Raw genomic sequence first — 16,068 nt, 5'->3', positions numbered from 1 at the left:
ACACACTAAAGCACTAATGTCCTTCAGTCTAGTTTTGAAAAACTCATGGCTTATCATATTTTATACACACAATACACCCTCATATTAATACACATGTAACATGTGACCTATAATAAAACACAGTATATTGTTATACTATTATATAACCATTTTGAAGCAGCCAAACTGTTGTATGTCAATTCACTTCACTTCATTTTTATTTATACAGTGCCAGATCACAACAATGATTCAAAGCACTCCCATTCAAGATCATCTTCTCCACCATGACCAGTCAGTTTTCAGTGCTACTGCACATTTTTTTAATTATCTCTTGGAGGCACATACACATGGAGAACAGGTGAAAACATACCATGTAGTCATTCTTGTTTTACAGTTAGTGCATTGTAATGTAAAGGAGTTCACCAATTTTCAAGCAAATGCTTCTAAAATTTTCAGAATAATGCTCCTCGACATGCAAGTTTGTGAATATATCATCATATACAAATATATAGCAAATAATAACATACAAACATATGGAGAAATCCCGTATGCAAGGGGAAAGACTTAAAATGAGTATAGGATGCCTACGATCTTTGGACACCCAGTTAGCATTAAAACCGGCATTGATTCTTTCATGGAAATAACTACATTGGCTCAGGCACACTTCCAGAAATTATTGTCTGTGAACACAGCTCACTATGCCACCCACAAATCCAGATTAAAGCCCTATCATGGAAAGAATAAGCCATATGTGATCCAGAAACACCACTGTCTTCTCTGGGCCAAAGCTGGGTGGAGCAAAAGTGCATTTAATATTTTATTTCAAGCTGTATCAGTTAGCCTTGTCAAGCAGCTAACTGATACATGTACAGTGTTTTAGCATAGAATTGTAACAGTGTAGTCCCCGTAGAACACAACAACACATTAAAAGCAAATTAAAACATTAGCGGTGGATGGTGGTTATGAATAACCACTGAAATATATCTACTGTCAATGGAAAGAATTATTTTTGGAATCTGACACCTGTTTTATGGCAGAATATTAATTTTCTTTTAATGAAATAATTTTATATCACTGTTAAATTAGAGGTAAAAGACCTGCAACAGCAGCAACTGCAATGAATTCATAGAGTGAAAATATACAAAACACCACTGTCTGACAGTGCTAAGTAGGCACCATACCCTGGACTGAGGATGGGGGATTAAGTTCCTCAAAATACTGCGATGTCATTGGCAGCACAATATGACAGTGAAAATAAGAGTGGCCTTCATAACTTATATTTTTTTCCACAATCAAAACTCGCATAATTCACTACAAGATCATGACAGGAGCAAGAGTCTGGCCATTCCTCGTCGGGACAGCTCTGGATAGACGGATAACACACTATGACCAAATGAATGTGTGGTACATTGTTTTGTTAAGTAACTGCGTGGCCTTCTCAAACCTGTTTGCTTTCCTGCTATTTTTCATCATTCTTCCATCTCCCCTCATGCCTCTCACCCTGGAGACTTTGGTTCTTTCTTTTGTTTTGGATTTATTGGATTAACTTTATTGGATTATTTTGCTGTAGCCACTTTTCTGTAGCCTCACTGTCAAAACTTATTTTGCTAAACAAGTCTTTTTTCAGCCTCACTAAGTTAATTAAATGTCTTCTTTTCACCTTACCATATTAGAGTAATCTATACAAAAATACACCTAAAATTCCCACAAAATCTGAAATGCCATTATTTAGTTACTAATACTGCTTTGTATTTTTATTCTTTCTGACTGTATTACATTTAGGTTTAAATGAAAGGTAATATGCTTTCAATGTGGCCTTTTGTTTTTTGTTTCAGTCTTTCTAAAAGCTGCAAGGGAAAGTAAAAGTGTTAGTCTCCAGACATGGACGCCCAAGTCCCAGCATCCCAGCACTACAGTTAAGTTTTTGGTCCAAAAGTCTTTCCATGACACAGTTTGTATTTTTTTTTTCTCTGTACACCAACACAGCCAGCCATATTACCTCATTACACTGGAACTCTTATACCGCCTCCAGACCCTTCAGAATGGAGAATCAATGATTGTCACAGTTCTCACAGGTCCTTTCACTTCCTTCCAATTGGTCAAAAAAGAGACAGAGGGCACATACGACATGCAGATGAAAAGTGTCTCGAGACACAGAAAGCATTTCCTTTAGAACAGAAGGACTGTTTACACCAATGTGATGTCGTAAGTATAAGAATACAGTATTTACAATGAAGATTATTCCTGTTGCTTTAGTTTTAGTTTGATCTAAATTATGCTGAGTATACATACATAAAGTAATAAGAAGTGACATTCTCTAAGACATGAAAATCTGATTTTTGAGGTATTTCCATTTTGTTGTGTTGTTTACTATTCATTTGTATGATTTTTTTTTTAATTCTCAGGATTATCTGTGATATTTAAGCTTACTGTACGACTGTACATTACATTTCTGGTTGGTTGGATTAAGCTTTCCTGCTTGTTATTTTAAAATGGATCTTGGAATGGATGAGGAACAAAGCAATTTAGAAAGAGGAACAAAATGTTGCAAACCAGACATTATTTTCTTGACGCTGAGCATCATCAGTTTCCTTGTTCCTGTTGAAGGATTTTCTTTGAAGACTTGCAGAATCAGCTACAGTACAGCCATATGTGTCGGAAGTAAACTCAGAGCTGTTCCTGAAGATATTCCCTCAACTGTGACAGGCCTCGATTTAACTTCTAACAGAATTTCAACAATACATGCATCAGACTTCAAAGATCTACTAAATTTGACTAAGTTAGACCTTAATAGCAACAACATTTTACAGATAGAAAGCGGTGCGTTTGCCAGTCTAAGTTCTCTTGAGACATTAAATCTAAATAATAACAAACTTGTTACACTGGGAGAAAATGTTTTTGATGGCTTGAGTTGCCTCATTGAGCTAAGAATTAATCAAAATCGCATTAAACAAATGGCATCCACATCTTTTAAGTCCATGACAAGTTTAAAACTTCTGGACATTTCTCATAACAAACTGCACCACATTACAAAAGTTCAATTGATATTGCAACATCTGCCACATCTACGGGAGCTGGTAATAAGCAACAATGATTTAACCACTTTTCAGTCATTTGAACTGACAAACAAATCATTAGAACTTCAGTACCTTGATTTGTCGAAAAATCCCCTCGCAGTCTTCAGGATCACTGCCGATGTTTTTCCAAATCTCACCTGGTTTAAAATTGGGAGCCCAGCCAAAAAGAAACAGATGATATGGGACGTGCAAAACAAGACATTTCTTAGTCGTGTTACTACTCTTGACATTAGTGAGCTTCATTTGGGTCTTGGGGACATGGAAAGGTTGTTAGAGTCAGTGAACTCATCATTAACTATTCTGAGAATGAATGCAATGACACATAACCTGACCACACTGATCAACATTTCCTGCACCATCCCAACAATGAGGACTCTGCAGCTTCGAAGCAATAAGCTCAGCTTTGTTAATGCATACTTGTTTAAGCTGTGTATTAATGTAACTGAGTTAGTTTTGACAGACAACAAAATAAAATACATCCATGATGATGCTTTCAGATCCCTTAAAAACTTAAGGATTTTAACGCTGAGTAAAAACAGGCTTCCACTGGTTCCAGCTGCAACAAGGAATCTACCAACTCTTTCAGAGCTGGATCTCAGCACCAATAACATCAGCACACTGGACTGCCATGATTTCACCAATCAGACAAAGCTCAGAAAGCTTTATCTTTATCAGGATTCAATCACAGCTCTGAAACCATGTCTTTTCAAGGATTTAAAAGGATTACAAACTCTAAAATTACAGACAAACCAAATAATTAAATTGAACAGTGCTTTCAAAGAACATTTGCCTGAACTTAGATACCTGTATTTAAATATAAACAAACTCACTGCTATCAAAAAGGATGAATTTAAAGGCTTACATTCCCTCCTGAACTTGTCATTACACGAAAATCAAATAGAAATTGTTGATCATAAGAGTTTTGTAGGACTGACAAATCTTACCTGCCTTTATCTACAACGGAACTCTATTAAACAAGATAAACTACAAAAAGGTATTTTCAATCCTCTGATCAATTTAAGAAGACTTGATTTGAGTGAAAATCACATCAATTACAATGAAAGTAGAAATTTGCCGGATCCTCCATTTTCTCAGCTGTCCCATCTAGAGGAACTGCTTGTTTTTTCACAACACCACAGGTTGCATAGTTATCTGCCTGGGAACTTTTTGCAAGGTTTGACCAGTCTTTTGAGTTTCAAAGCCAGGAATATCCGTATTGCGTCTCTGGACAAAGACACCTTTGTTTACACGCCACAGCTGCAATTACTTGAACTTTCTTCAAATGAACTTAAAGAACTCCCTTCAGATCTGTTTTTCCCAATTCCAAACCTTAAAAGCCTTTATATATCCAGGACAGCTCTTTACTCTCTAGAGTTCCTTAAAGATGCCAACCTCACAAAGCTGGAGTTTCTACAGGCAAGACAGAATTTATATCCAGTTATCCGCAAAGAAGATATAAAATCCCTACCAGCTCTGACTTATCTGGACCTTCAGGGCAATGGATTCACCTGCAACTGTGATAACAGCTGGTTTCTCTCGTGGGCAATAAATGACAGCAAAACTCAAGTTTATGATGCATATAACTTTACGTGCAACTATCCACAAGAATTCAAAAGTAAGAAGCTGTTGGACTTGGACACCCGCTTCTGCTCAGTTGACATGGGCTTTATTTGTTTTCTCTGCACCACATGTGCAATCCTATGCTTGATAGTGGTGTCCTTCACTTACCATTTTATGAGATTGCAGCTCGTCTATGCCTATTACCTGTTCATAGCTTGGTTCTTTGACAAAAAGCACAAAAACAAGAAAACTCCTCATCAGTACGACGCCTTTATCTCCTACAACACCCACGATGAGCCTTGGGTCATTGACAAGCTCTTACCAAAACTGGAAGGAGAACAGGGCTGGAGACTGTGCCTACACCATCGAGACTTTGAACCAGGTAAGACTGCAGGCTTGAATTCAAAGTTAAATGGTGATTTTTTGACTTGAAAATGTCTCTCAGTTAGCCTGTTTTTGCCCATCACTTCATTCCAGATTAAAAAAAACTATATATAGAGCAATTAAATCTAGAACATTAGTTTTGGTGATCCTCAACCTACTTGTCCAACAAAGTTAACATTTTCTTTCTTTTATTTTCTGTTTTTCACATTCAGACACCCTAGTAACTACATTTTAATTTGTTAACACTACTACAGTAGCTTTGCATGGCCTCAATCAAAGGTTTATCGGTGTCAGTTCAATTAGGGGAGATCATTTGAAAGTAATGAACATGATTCATTGATACAGTAAAATTAATCAGTGTATTTGGTGATTAAACATCAGTGACCTGTCATGGAAGAACAGAATCCCATTAGTGACAGGATTCAGGGCAGGGCCCCCTGGAGTCTAGGTACTGGTGTTTTTCCTCTGAGAGATTTGGGCAAGGTCGAGATAGGGAGGAGGTGGGTTGCACGGAACAGAGTCTGAAAGGAAGACTGGTGTTGAGCATAGGTTTAAACCACACAGAGCGGTGGTTGACTGGTTCAAAGAATGCAAGCAAGAAGATCAGGTTGCACAATAAGGATATCAGTATTGAGAGTGGCAGTGTGGGAAAGTTGTAGTGATGCAATAAACAGACTGGCAACCCAACACCCAGGACAGCAGGCAGAAGCATGACAGCAGATCTTCCTTATTTAAGTTGCATACAGTTTAATTTACATTTTAAAAATTGCTATTATAAAATTTACCATTAATTAAAGGTCAGTGGCTTTACAGCAGTGATGCCAGACAGTATAAAAGCTCTGGGTTTGAACCCGCTAGCTCGGGCCTGTCTCATTGGAGGTTTCCTGTAGCACCCTCAAACATTGACGTAGGATGTAGAGTTATAAAAAAGGGTTTATTCTGGTCTTGACAACCCATGAGAACAGGTCGTGGACGAAAACAATAAAACAAAAAACATCACATCAAAATGCACTCTTGTACTTGGTGCCAATCAATCAAAAGTCCTTAATAACAGAAAATAAAACATTTAAAGTACACAAACCTTGTTAGCTGACATCCAGGAGGGACTAAATAGTCCTTTGTAGCCTTATTATCTTATTCTGCATCTTTTTTCTCACTTATTTCTTCTCTTTTTCTAACTTTGAACATTACTTTCTCCATGTGTGGAGCTAACCATAAGCTGCAGCATGCAGACACCATGTGTGCTAGCAAAAGAGTGGCTGGGTGGAGACCCAAACTGCAAACAACGCTACCCTCCATAGTTCACCACCAGAGGGTGCAAAAGAGCAAAATCTGGACATACAGCTCAACAAAACATCAAATGCAAAAGATCTTTACATTACCTGTTCTTCCTATGCATGTGTGGATTCTTCAACGTCTCCCACATTTCAAATACATACATTCAAATTCACTTTAACTAATAGGCCTCTGTGAACTAAAAAATGTATGGATAGATAGATAGGTAGTGAGACTACCTAACAGCAGATACCTGTTGGAGTACTTTTGATAAAAGTTGTCATTGTTGTGCTTGAAATTGCAAACGTTGTTTTGAACTGCATGTTCAGATATTTTTCTTTCCCTCCCCTACATCTAGGATGGTGGGGGATGCTATTAGCTATGGTGTTTAACTGCAGACAATTGCATGTAAGGTACTGGTTCGCTTATTTAGTAAGGAATGTTTACTTCCTGCCATTTATGGGCTCACCTGTGCTTGTATATGGTGGACTGTTAAAGGAGTTAAGCCATGTACAGGGAAGATGACCCTTTTATGACCAGCAGGAAGTCACATATACAGAGACACACATGCACACACGCACACACACACAGTGCCTTAGCTTTTATGACGTACCATATGGGTTTTACAATGGTTGTGTGTCACTGAATAAAAGGCTGCGAGGGGACGCTGGTTTTTAGGAGTTGGCTGGGATCAGGGGAGGAGCTTTCAGTTCCAAGATCCTGATCCGACCGGCTTCCCTTGCAAGTTGAATGGTCTGAGCTCTAAGTGTCTTGCTTTGTTCATGGGGATAAGTCTCTGAGTCAGCGAGTGCAGACCTAACAATACCTCAAGATACTTTCATATGTACTCCGGAGGGTGTCACCACAGTACTTACATGACCTACTGAGGACAGCCACTGAGTGTAACATTTTCTCTTCTCAGGGAAGCCCATCATAGATAACATCACGGATGCCATTTACGGAAGCCGGAAGACCATTTGTATTATCAGTCACAAATACCTTGAGAGTGAATGGTGCTCCAGAGAGATCCAGGCAGCCAGGTAACCTGTTGGCTCCTTCAGGCAATGTATCGTACATACAGTGGTATGTAGTGTGACTTTGTAGTGTATCTAGACTCATGTGTAGATACACTACACTTAATTAAGACAAATATCTAATCATCCAATCACAAGTCAAGCATTTAATCATGTAGATATGATCAAGCTGAAGTTCAAACTGAGCATCAGGAGGAAAAGTGAGTGAAAGTGGCATGGTTTTTTATTTGAGTGTTTCAGAAACTGCTGATCTACTGGTATTTTTCCCACACAACCATCTCTGGGGTTTGCAGAGAAAGGTCTAAAAAGATAAAATATCTATTGAGTGAAAGTTTTCTGGGTAGAAATGCCTTGTTGATGGTCAGAGGAGAATGAGCAGACTACTTTAAGCTCATATGAATTGAACAGTAACTCAATTAACCACTTGTTACAAACAAGATATGCAGAAGAGCATCTCTGAAGGCACAACACATTTGGCATTAAAGCACATGGGAGTAAGAAGAATTTGAACTAATTTGATTGAAAACACTCATTTTGTCCCTCTGCGAATTATTAACTTATCATGGTGGAGGGCTCCGTGTGCCCCAGGAATCCCAGGGGCTATTTCGTCAGGGGCTTCTTTTGTCCCCTAGTAGGGTATCCTATGGCAAATTGGTCCTGGGTGAGGGACCAGACAAAGAACAATTCAAAAACCCCTATGAGCAGAAGATCGAGGTAATAGTTCACCCTGCCGTGATAGGGTTACGGGAGCCCCACCCTGGAGCAAGACCCAGGAAGGGTGCCCAAGGGCATCTGAAGGTTGGGCCTGGGGCATGGGGCCCGGCTAGCCACAGCCCAACAGAGGTACATGGGCACACCCTCCAAGTGTGTGTGTGGGGGGGGGGGGGGGGGGGGGAGTCCCTGGCAGACTGATCCCTACCTACCGAGATTAGTGATTGGGACATGCAATGTCACCTATCTGGTGGGGAAGGAGTCTGCACTAGTGCGTGAGATTTAGAGGTACTGGCTTTTTATTTCCAGGGGTCACCTCAATGCATTGGCTTGGGCTCCAGAACCAGTCTCCTGAAGTGACACTGGGCTTTGTCTCACTCTGGACTTTCCCTAAGTGAGAGGCGGCAGGCTGGGGTGGGTATGTTAGTATCCCTGTCAGCTTGCTGCCTGTATACTGGGTCTTGGAATGGGTCCTGACTGTCATTTGCGGTCATGCACCGAACAACAGAGTACCCAACCTTCTTGGAGACTGGGGACGTTGAATGGACTACAGGGAGTGCAGAATTATTAGGCAAGTTGTATTTTTGAGGAATAATTTTATTATTGAACAACAACCATGTTCTCAATGAACCCAAAAAACTCATTAATATCAAAGCTGAATGTTTTTGGAAGTAGTTTTTAGTTTGTTTCTAGTTTTAGCTATTTTAGGGGGATATCTGTGTGTGCAGGTGACTATTACTGTGCACAATTATTAGGCAACTTAACAAAAAACAAATATATACCCATTTCAATTATTTATTTTTACCAGTGAAACCAATATAACATCTCCACATTCACAAATATACATTTCTGACATTCAAAAACAAAACAAAAACAAATCAGTGACCAATATAGCCACCTTTCTTTGCAAGGACACTCAAAAGCCTGCCATCCATGGATTCTGTCAGTGTTTTGATCTGTTCACCATCAACATTGCGTGCAGCAGCAACCACAGCCTCCCAGACACTGTTCAGAGAGGTGTACTGTTTTCCCTCCTTGTAAATCTCACATTTGATGATGGACCACAGGTTCTCAATGGGGTTCAGATCAGGTGAACAAGGAGGCCATGTCATTAGTTTTTCTTCTTTTATACACTTTCTTGCCAGCCACGCTGTGGAGTACTTGGACGCGTGTGATGGAGCATTGTCCTGCATGAAAATCATGTTTTTCTTGAAGAATGCAGACTTCTTCCTGTACCACTGCTTGAAGAAGGTGTCTTCCAGAAACTGGCAGTAGGACTGGGAGTTGAGCTTGACTCCATCCTCAACCCGAAAAGGCCCCACAAGCTCATCTTTGATGATACCAGCCCAAACCAGTACTCCACCTCCACCTTGCTGGCGTCTGAGTCGGACTGGAGCTCTCTGCCCTTTACCAATCCAGCCACGGGCCCATCCATCTGGCCCATCAAGACTCACTCTCATTTCATCAGTCCATAAAACCTTAGAAAAACCAGTCTTGAGATATTTCTTGGCCCAGTCTTGACGTTTCAGCTTGTGTGTCTTGTTCAGTGGTGGTCGTCTTTCAGCCTTTCTTTCCTTGGCCATGTCTCTGAGTATTGCACACCTTGTGCTTTTGGGCACTCCAGTGATGTTGCAGCTCTGAAATATGGCCAAACTGGTGGCAAGTGGCATCTTGGCAGCTGCACGCTTGACTTTTCTCAGTTCATGGGCAGTTATTTTGGGCCTTGGTTTTTCCACACGCTTCTTGCGACCCTGTTGACTATTTTGAATGAAACGCTTGATTGTTCGATGATCACGCTTCAGAAGCTTTGCAATTTTGAGACTGCTGCATCCCTCTGCAAGATATCTCACTATTTTGACTTTTCTGAGCCCGTCAAGTCCTTCTTTTGACCCATTTTGCCAAAGGAAAGGACGTTGCCTAATAATTATGCACACCTGATATAGGGTGTTGATGTCATTAGACCACACCCCTTCTCATTACAGAGATGCACATCACCTAATATACTTAATTGGTAGTAGGCTTTCGAGCCTATACAGCTTGGAGTAAGACAACATGCATGAAGAGGATGATGTGGACAAAATATTAATTTGCCTAATAATTCTGCACTCCCTGTATGTTCAGCACCTCCACTGCTGATTGATGCCTGTTGTGGTGGTAACAACTAAACCAAATGGTTGACACCAGAGTCAAAGGAAACCATCAGGCTAAAGAGGGAGTCCTATTGGGCTTAGTTAGGCTGTGGGACTTCGGAGGCCACTGATAAGTACCAACAGGCCAACCGGAACACAGCTCTGGTAGTGGCTGAAGTAAAAACCCAGGTGTGGGAGGAGATCATAGAGGTCATGGAAAAAGACTTTTGGACTGCCTCAAAGAGAATCTGGCAAACTGTCAGGTGACTCAGGAGGGGAAAGCGGTGCTCAACCTGCACTGTGTATAGTGTGGTCGAGTACAGCTGACTTTGACTGAGGACAGTAGATGGGCAGTAGAAGGAATACTTAAAGGACCTCCTAAATCCCACTGACACGTCTTCCTTAGAGGAATGGGATGAACAGGACAACTTATCTATCTCCGAGGGTGAGATCACTGGGGCAGTGAGGGCCGCTGGAGTGAATGAAGTTTGCCCTGAACTCCTGAAAGCTCTCGACAATGTTTCATGGAGATCAGGGTTTTGTAATCTGGATTGGCAAACTGAGATGGTGGTTACCATCTTCAAGAAGGGGAACTGGAGGGTGTGTTCCAACTACAGGTGGACACTCCTCAGCCTCCCTGGGAAAGTCTATACCATGGTACTGGAAAGGAGAGTCCCTTTTTTATTTGAACCTTGAATACAGGAAGAACAATGTGGTTTTTGTCCCGGTTGCAGAAAACTGGACCAGCTGTTTACCATGCACCCTCAAGGATGCTTGAGGGTGCATGGGAGTTTGCCACTTGGGTGGTCTCAGAATCTCATCTCTGCTTTTCGCAGCTGATGTGGTTCTGTTGGCTTCATCAGGTGACAGCCTCCAGCTTACACTGGAGCAGTTCGCAGCTGAGTGCGAATGGGAATCAGCACCTCCAATCTGAGGCCATGGTCCTCAGCCGGAAAAAGGTTTCGTGCCCACTCTGGGTCAGGGACGAGTTACTGCCCCAAGGGGAAGAGTTTAAGTATCTTGGGGTCTTGTTTACGAGTGAGGGGAGAAGGGAGGGGAGATCAACAGACTGATTGGTGCTGCAGCTGCAGTGATGTGGACGCTGTACTAGTTCATCGTGGTGAAGAGAAAGCTGAGCATAGAAACGAAGCTCACAATTTATCGGTTGATCTACATCCCTACCCTCACCTATGGTCACAAGCTTTGGGTAGTGATCACAAGAACGAGACCCTGGATACAAGCAGTGGAAATAAGCTGTCTCCGAAGGGTGCCTGGCCGCTCCGTTAAAGATAGAGCAGTTCGGCCATCTGGGAGGAGCTTAGAGTAGAGCTGCTGTTCCCCCACATTGAAAGGAGCCAGTTGACATGGTTTGGGTATCTGACAAGGATGCCTCCTGGGTGAGGTGTTCTGGGCATGTCCTACCAGGAGGAGGCCCGGGCAGACCCAGGACACACTGGAGAGATTACATCTCTCAGCTGGCCTGAGAACGCTTTGGTATTCCCCTGGACAAGCTGATGGGGGTGGCCGGGAAGAGGGAGGTCTGGGCTTCTCTACTTAGGCTTCTGCCTCTGTGACCCAGCCCCAGATAAGCAAAATAAATTGAATGAATGGATGGATGGATGGATGGATGGATGGATGGATGGATGCATTTTTGCTGGGTAGAAAGGGACAGATCTAGAGGTTTGAGTGACAACTCAGTTATAAGTAATAATAAAAATGGCATAATATAATAATATATTTAAAAAAGCTTTTTCTTGGAGCTCATTCTTTTCAAAACTGAACTTCTTTTTTTTTATTACACTAATTTGTTTAGAAAATGTTCTGATAACTTTTTCAAATGAAATTTACAATTAGTTTTCATCACCTAATGAATTAACAGAAAGGCAATAATTCATATGAAGGAACTGTTAGCCAGCAATAAACAATTGGCATACTGTCACTGTAATTCTAGTTTAAGTTATATTCTTGGATTTGTTGTTCTTCACGATTTTGGTTCTCTTTATTGCGATATATATATTAGTTCCTTGGCTTTAGGTTTCTGTTACTTTGCCTTCCCAGTGTTCAACGTTTCATGTCTAGTCACTCTTGTATTCATGTTCCCCATGTCTCTTCAGTCATGTCTCGTTGCCTCAGTGTCAAATCCGCATCTTTGTGAATGTTTCCTGTACTTTGATAGTCTCGTGTGCTATGTGAGATTTTTCAGTTTTGCTTCCTCCCAGTCTGGTTATGTCTGATTACTCCCAGATGTGCTCTCCTCCTGTGTCTAATTCCCTCCTTATTCGCTTGTGTATTTAAGCCCTGTGTTTTGCTCTGCCTGTCGTCATGTTGTCCCATGTGCTGTGACTTTTTCTGTGTTTTTTCACATCCCTGGTAATAGCTAGCTCCCTGTTTTCTAGTCTTTTAGTTCTTTGCCTTCCAGTTTAGATTTTGTTTTCGTGAGTTCCAGGTTTTGTTTGTTTTCTGCTTCAGCGCAATAAAAGTTGCCTCTTTGAGTTCATCCCTCTATTTCTGTCAGTCCTGCGTTTGGGTCCCGCCTGTCCCACGGCACTAAACATGACACATATTACGGTTCACTTCCCCATTTATGTGATTGCAGGTTTTCTAGAATCCTTATTGTTTTACCTAGTTATTTACCTTTCAATTTAAAAAAAACATTGATAGTAGTTTTTACCACTATATGGAACTTGATAAAATTAACAACAATTCAACGTTACCCACTACAGCAGTTTTTCCAAGGAAAATAATCCTACACCAAAAGTATAAACTCCAGCAAACTGCTGCACACGCCAGAATGTCTTTTGTCATATCTACAGCTGACACGTTACCTCTGCAGTTAATCCTCCATACTCTGAGGATTACCCAAGACATTTGCCTTGCTAGTCAGAACTGAATAATATTTGAAAAAGCAAGTATTGCAATTAACCTGTTTAGTGGCATTTAACCTGAACCTTTCAAACTGGCATGCATAAAACTTCTTAAAAAATTTTTTTCCAGCTTTTATTCTCCTCCTTAATGTGTTATTATTTGTTTTATTTTATTCTTTCGAATCAGTTTTGTGTCTTTGTCTTACAATGACTTCAGGAATTCAAGACATAAAGCACTTGAGTTTCTTTTTCTCCATCTTTAGTTTTCGTCTGTTTGATGAGCAGAAGGACATACTTATCCTGGTGTTTCTGGAGGACATTCCCAGCTATCTGCTGTCTCCCTACCACCGCATGAGGAAGATGTTGAAGAAGAAAACCTACCTGAGCTGGCCACGAGCTGCAGAGAACACAGAGTTGTTCTGGGAAAAACTCCGGCAGGCTCTAGAGACCAGTGAAAATCCAGAAGCGGAGCTGTTACTTCTCACTGTGTCAAACACGCCATGATGAAAAGGAAATATAAAGTAATTGTTTAGCAACAAGTGTAATTCATAGTTTTTGAGATTCATTTGCTTCAATACCAAAGGCGCAATACGTTTATTTGAAGTATACACCTTGTTGAACATTTTCACAGCGCTCAATTTTGGGGTTTTTTTTCTTTCCAATCAGTTTTCCTGTTGTTTAACAGAAATTGAATGTCACTTGAAGTGTTTGAAAATCAGTTGACCAGCTTGAATACAATCCAAGTTACTTAGTTACCGTAAGTTTTTGAGTGTCTGAGCTCTGCCATTTCACATCTGATAATAACAGATGCACATTTAATGTGCCTTGAAAAAAAGGTCAAAAGTCAGCCTCAGTGTGCTATCCGGTTGTTCAGTCTGACGTCACTAGCCGTGTCTGGGTCTAAACTCCGCTGCAGGTCCATATATCACTGTGGCATTACTGAGAGTTGAAAAACTGTCTAAAGTCTTTCATCTTTAATAAAATGATCAGCGTTCTGCTCTACCAGGTGTAACAATTGAGTTTAACATCCAGGCATCCATGAAAACGGAATTTATGACATTTAACAGAGTTAGAAGTTAGCAGGGAGTTAGCTCGCTAGCTTCTATCTAAATACAATATAGCATGTCCTGACTGCGGGGTTTTGGAAACAAATTAAAACGTACAGCTCTGCTATCACTTCCAGCATAAATGAAGACAGAAAACTAAACAGCAGTGACATTTGTAGGGTTACTGAAGTTGGGCTAGCTGGTATATAATGATGTGCTACGTGACCGCTAGCGACACAGCTATGTTAGCATAATATAAACAAGCTAACTTTTTTTCCACTCGATAAAAGTTAACGTGAGTGTTCTCGGTGGTCAGAAACAAATGTAATCGCATGGCAGGATGCTGTAAAAGGACCAAACTTCAGCCAGGAGAACAACTGAGATAATCCATCCACAATACGAGGTTAGTCATTCATATACTGCTGCATGGGCTGGGCTGTAGTTACATACTAAGGTTTTAAAAACTGAGCTTAAATAAATGATTAACGGTAATAAAAGCCGAGGGAGGTCAACAGTGATCACTGACTGTTTTAGGAGCTTTTTGAGATCAAATAGAAGAAAATACATAACATTAAACATGTTAACAACACAAAAGCCATATTAAACGCAGACTACTTTAGACCCGGAAGTAGGATTCGTCACGTCATCACTGAACAACCGGATTACCAGGCCATGATTTTATTGTAAATTTGTTTGTAATTATTTCATGATAGTGAGTTACCATGTTCAGATATTTCTGTAATCTTAATGTGTTTATTGTTTCTGCACAAACTGTTTACATTTTGTTTGAAATAGAAAAATGGAAGAAACAACAAATAAAACGATATTCTGTCTTTGATGAATTCATTGTAGTTTGCGGTTGATTGGGCTATTACAGAATCACACTTTTAATCTTCACTTTAGTCTTAAAAAGATACTAGAATATTGTATGATATAAACATACAGGAACAGCAAAAATAATGTATACCTGTAAGTAGAGATGGACCGATCCGATATTACGTATCGGTATCGGTCCGATACTGACCTAAATTACTGGATCGGATATCGGAGAAAAATAAAAAATGTAATCCGATCCATTAAATATCACGAAAGCACCTCACAAAACTTGCAACACGCCGTAACTCACCTCAGAACGTTAGCACTTGGAGCAGTATGCATCACGTGATAGAGCAGCTGTGGCATGCGGGACCTGTCGGTGGTCTGGATAGCATGTGGAGCTTCGCTAGCAACCCGGCATTTCATCTCCGACAAAGTTATCCCCGAGAGAAGTAAAGCAAGTGTGTAAGTCCATCTCTGAATGTTTGTAAAGTATTCCTGCGTTAAGCTTAACAAACGATATATGGAGCGACTGCCTCTTCTCGCTGCTACTTCAATCGTGAAACTGCTTAACGATCAGCTGATCGGCTTTTCTGTCGCGAGTCCGTGTCTCTAGTTTGCTTTTGGCCCACTTTGCACCAGAAAGAGGAAACCAGCGGCTGAACAACAGCAGCACGTTTAAGCTTGATCAGCTGTTGTTAGAATGTATTTAATATTACTTTCTACTCGAGGATCTTTTTCTATGTAGCTGACGCTGGTAACTGTGCAGGGGCGGATCTAGCAAAGTTTAGCCAGGGGGGCCGATAGGGCATTAACAGGGAAAAGGGGACACAAAGACATACTTTTCTTTCTTATTCTCATTTAAAATGTCTAGCTTTTAATAAATAAGTATCTGACACCCAAAGTTTTAATTTGATGTAAAATGAATAGAAGTCAATTACTGTATATAGTGACTATTAAGTCTAATATATATATACACCCTAGTAAGCTATAGTACTTTTTCCTTTGGGAAGGTACCATCTGTGCAGTCTGCAATTTTGTTGAAGAAAGATGTTGAATCTATTTAATATTTCTTGAAAAATAATTGATTTCTGTGCATTTTTTTTCACACTGCATCAAATTAAGGTTGATTACGTCGATTAAGCATCATGAGGTGGAGCGTGAGGGGTGGTTCCCTATTTTTTATTTATTTA

At 40.5% G+C, this 16,068-nt stretch overlaps 1 protein-coding gene across 3 annotated transcripts; it reads left to right on the top strand.

The window, feature by feature from the left end:
- The first annotated feature begins 1,539 nt into the window (after positions 1-1,539).
- LOC145430971 (uncharacterized) lies at positions 1,540-14,901 on the top strand. Of its 3 annotated transcripts, none has more exons than XM_080306129.1 (4): positions 1,540-2,184; positions 2,385-4,998; positions 7,198-7,315; positions 13,299-13,549. In XM_080306129.1, exons 2-4 carry the CDS (start codon positions 2,472-2,474, stop codon positions 13,366-13,368), a joined length of 2,715 nt encoding a protein of 904 aa, XP_080162255.1. In that variant the 5' UTR covers positions 1,540-2,184; positions 2,385-2,471; the 3' UTR covers positions 13,369-13,549. The 3 variants fall into 3 exon arrangements, with proteins under 3 accessions (XP_080162255.1, XP_080162253.1, XP_080162254.1); XM_080306127.1 differs by having other exon boundaries at positions 1,543-2,184; positions 13,277-14,901; XM_080306128.1 differs by having other exon boundaries at positions 1,543-4,998; positions 13,277-14,901.
- The last annotated feature ends 1,167 nt before the right edge of the window (positions 14,902-16,068 follow it).

Source organism: Astatotilapia calliptera, chromosome 9 (assembly GCF_964374335.1).
Source record: "Astatotilapia calliptera chromosome 9, fAstCal68.1, whole genome shotgun sequence".
NCBI lineage: Eukaryota > Metazoa > Chordata > Actinopteri > Cichliformes > Cichlidae > Astatotilapia > Astatotilapia calliptera.
This window is presented reverse-complemented; position numbering and strand designations above follow the sequence as displayed.

Coding starts and splice junctions, on each gene's coding strand:
- LOC145430971 (XM_080306127.1), top strand. CDS start 2,472: ATGGATCTTGGAATGGATGAGGAACAAAGCAATTTAGAAAGAGGAACA. Junction 4,999..7,197: donor CCATCGAGACTTTGAACCAG/GTAAGACTGCAG, acceptor TTCTCTTCTCAG/GGAAGCCCATCATAGATAAC. Junction 7,316..13,276: donor AGAGAGATCCAGGCAGCCAG/GTAACCTGTTGG, acceptor CTCCATCTTTAG/TTTTCGTCTGTTTGATGAGC.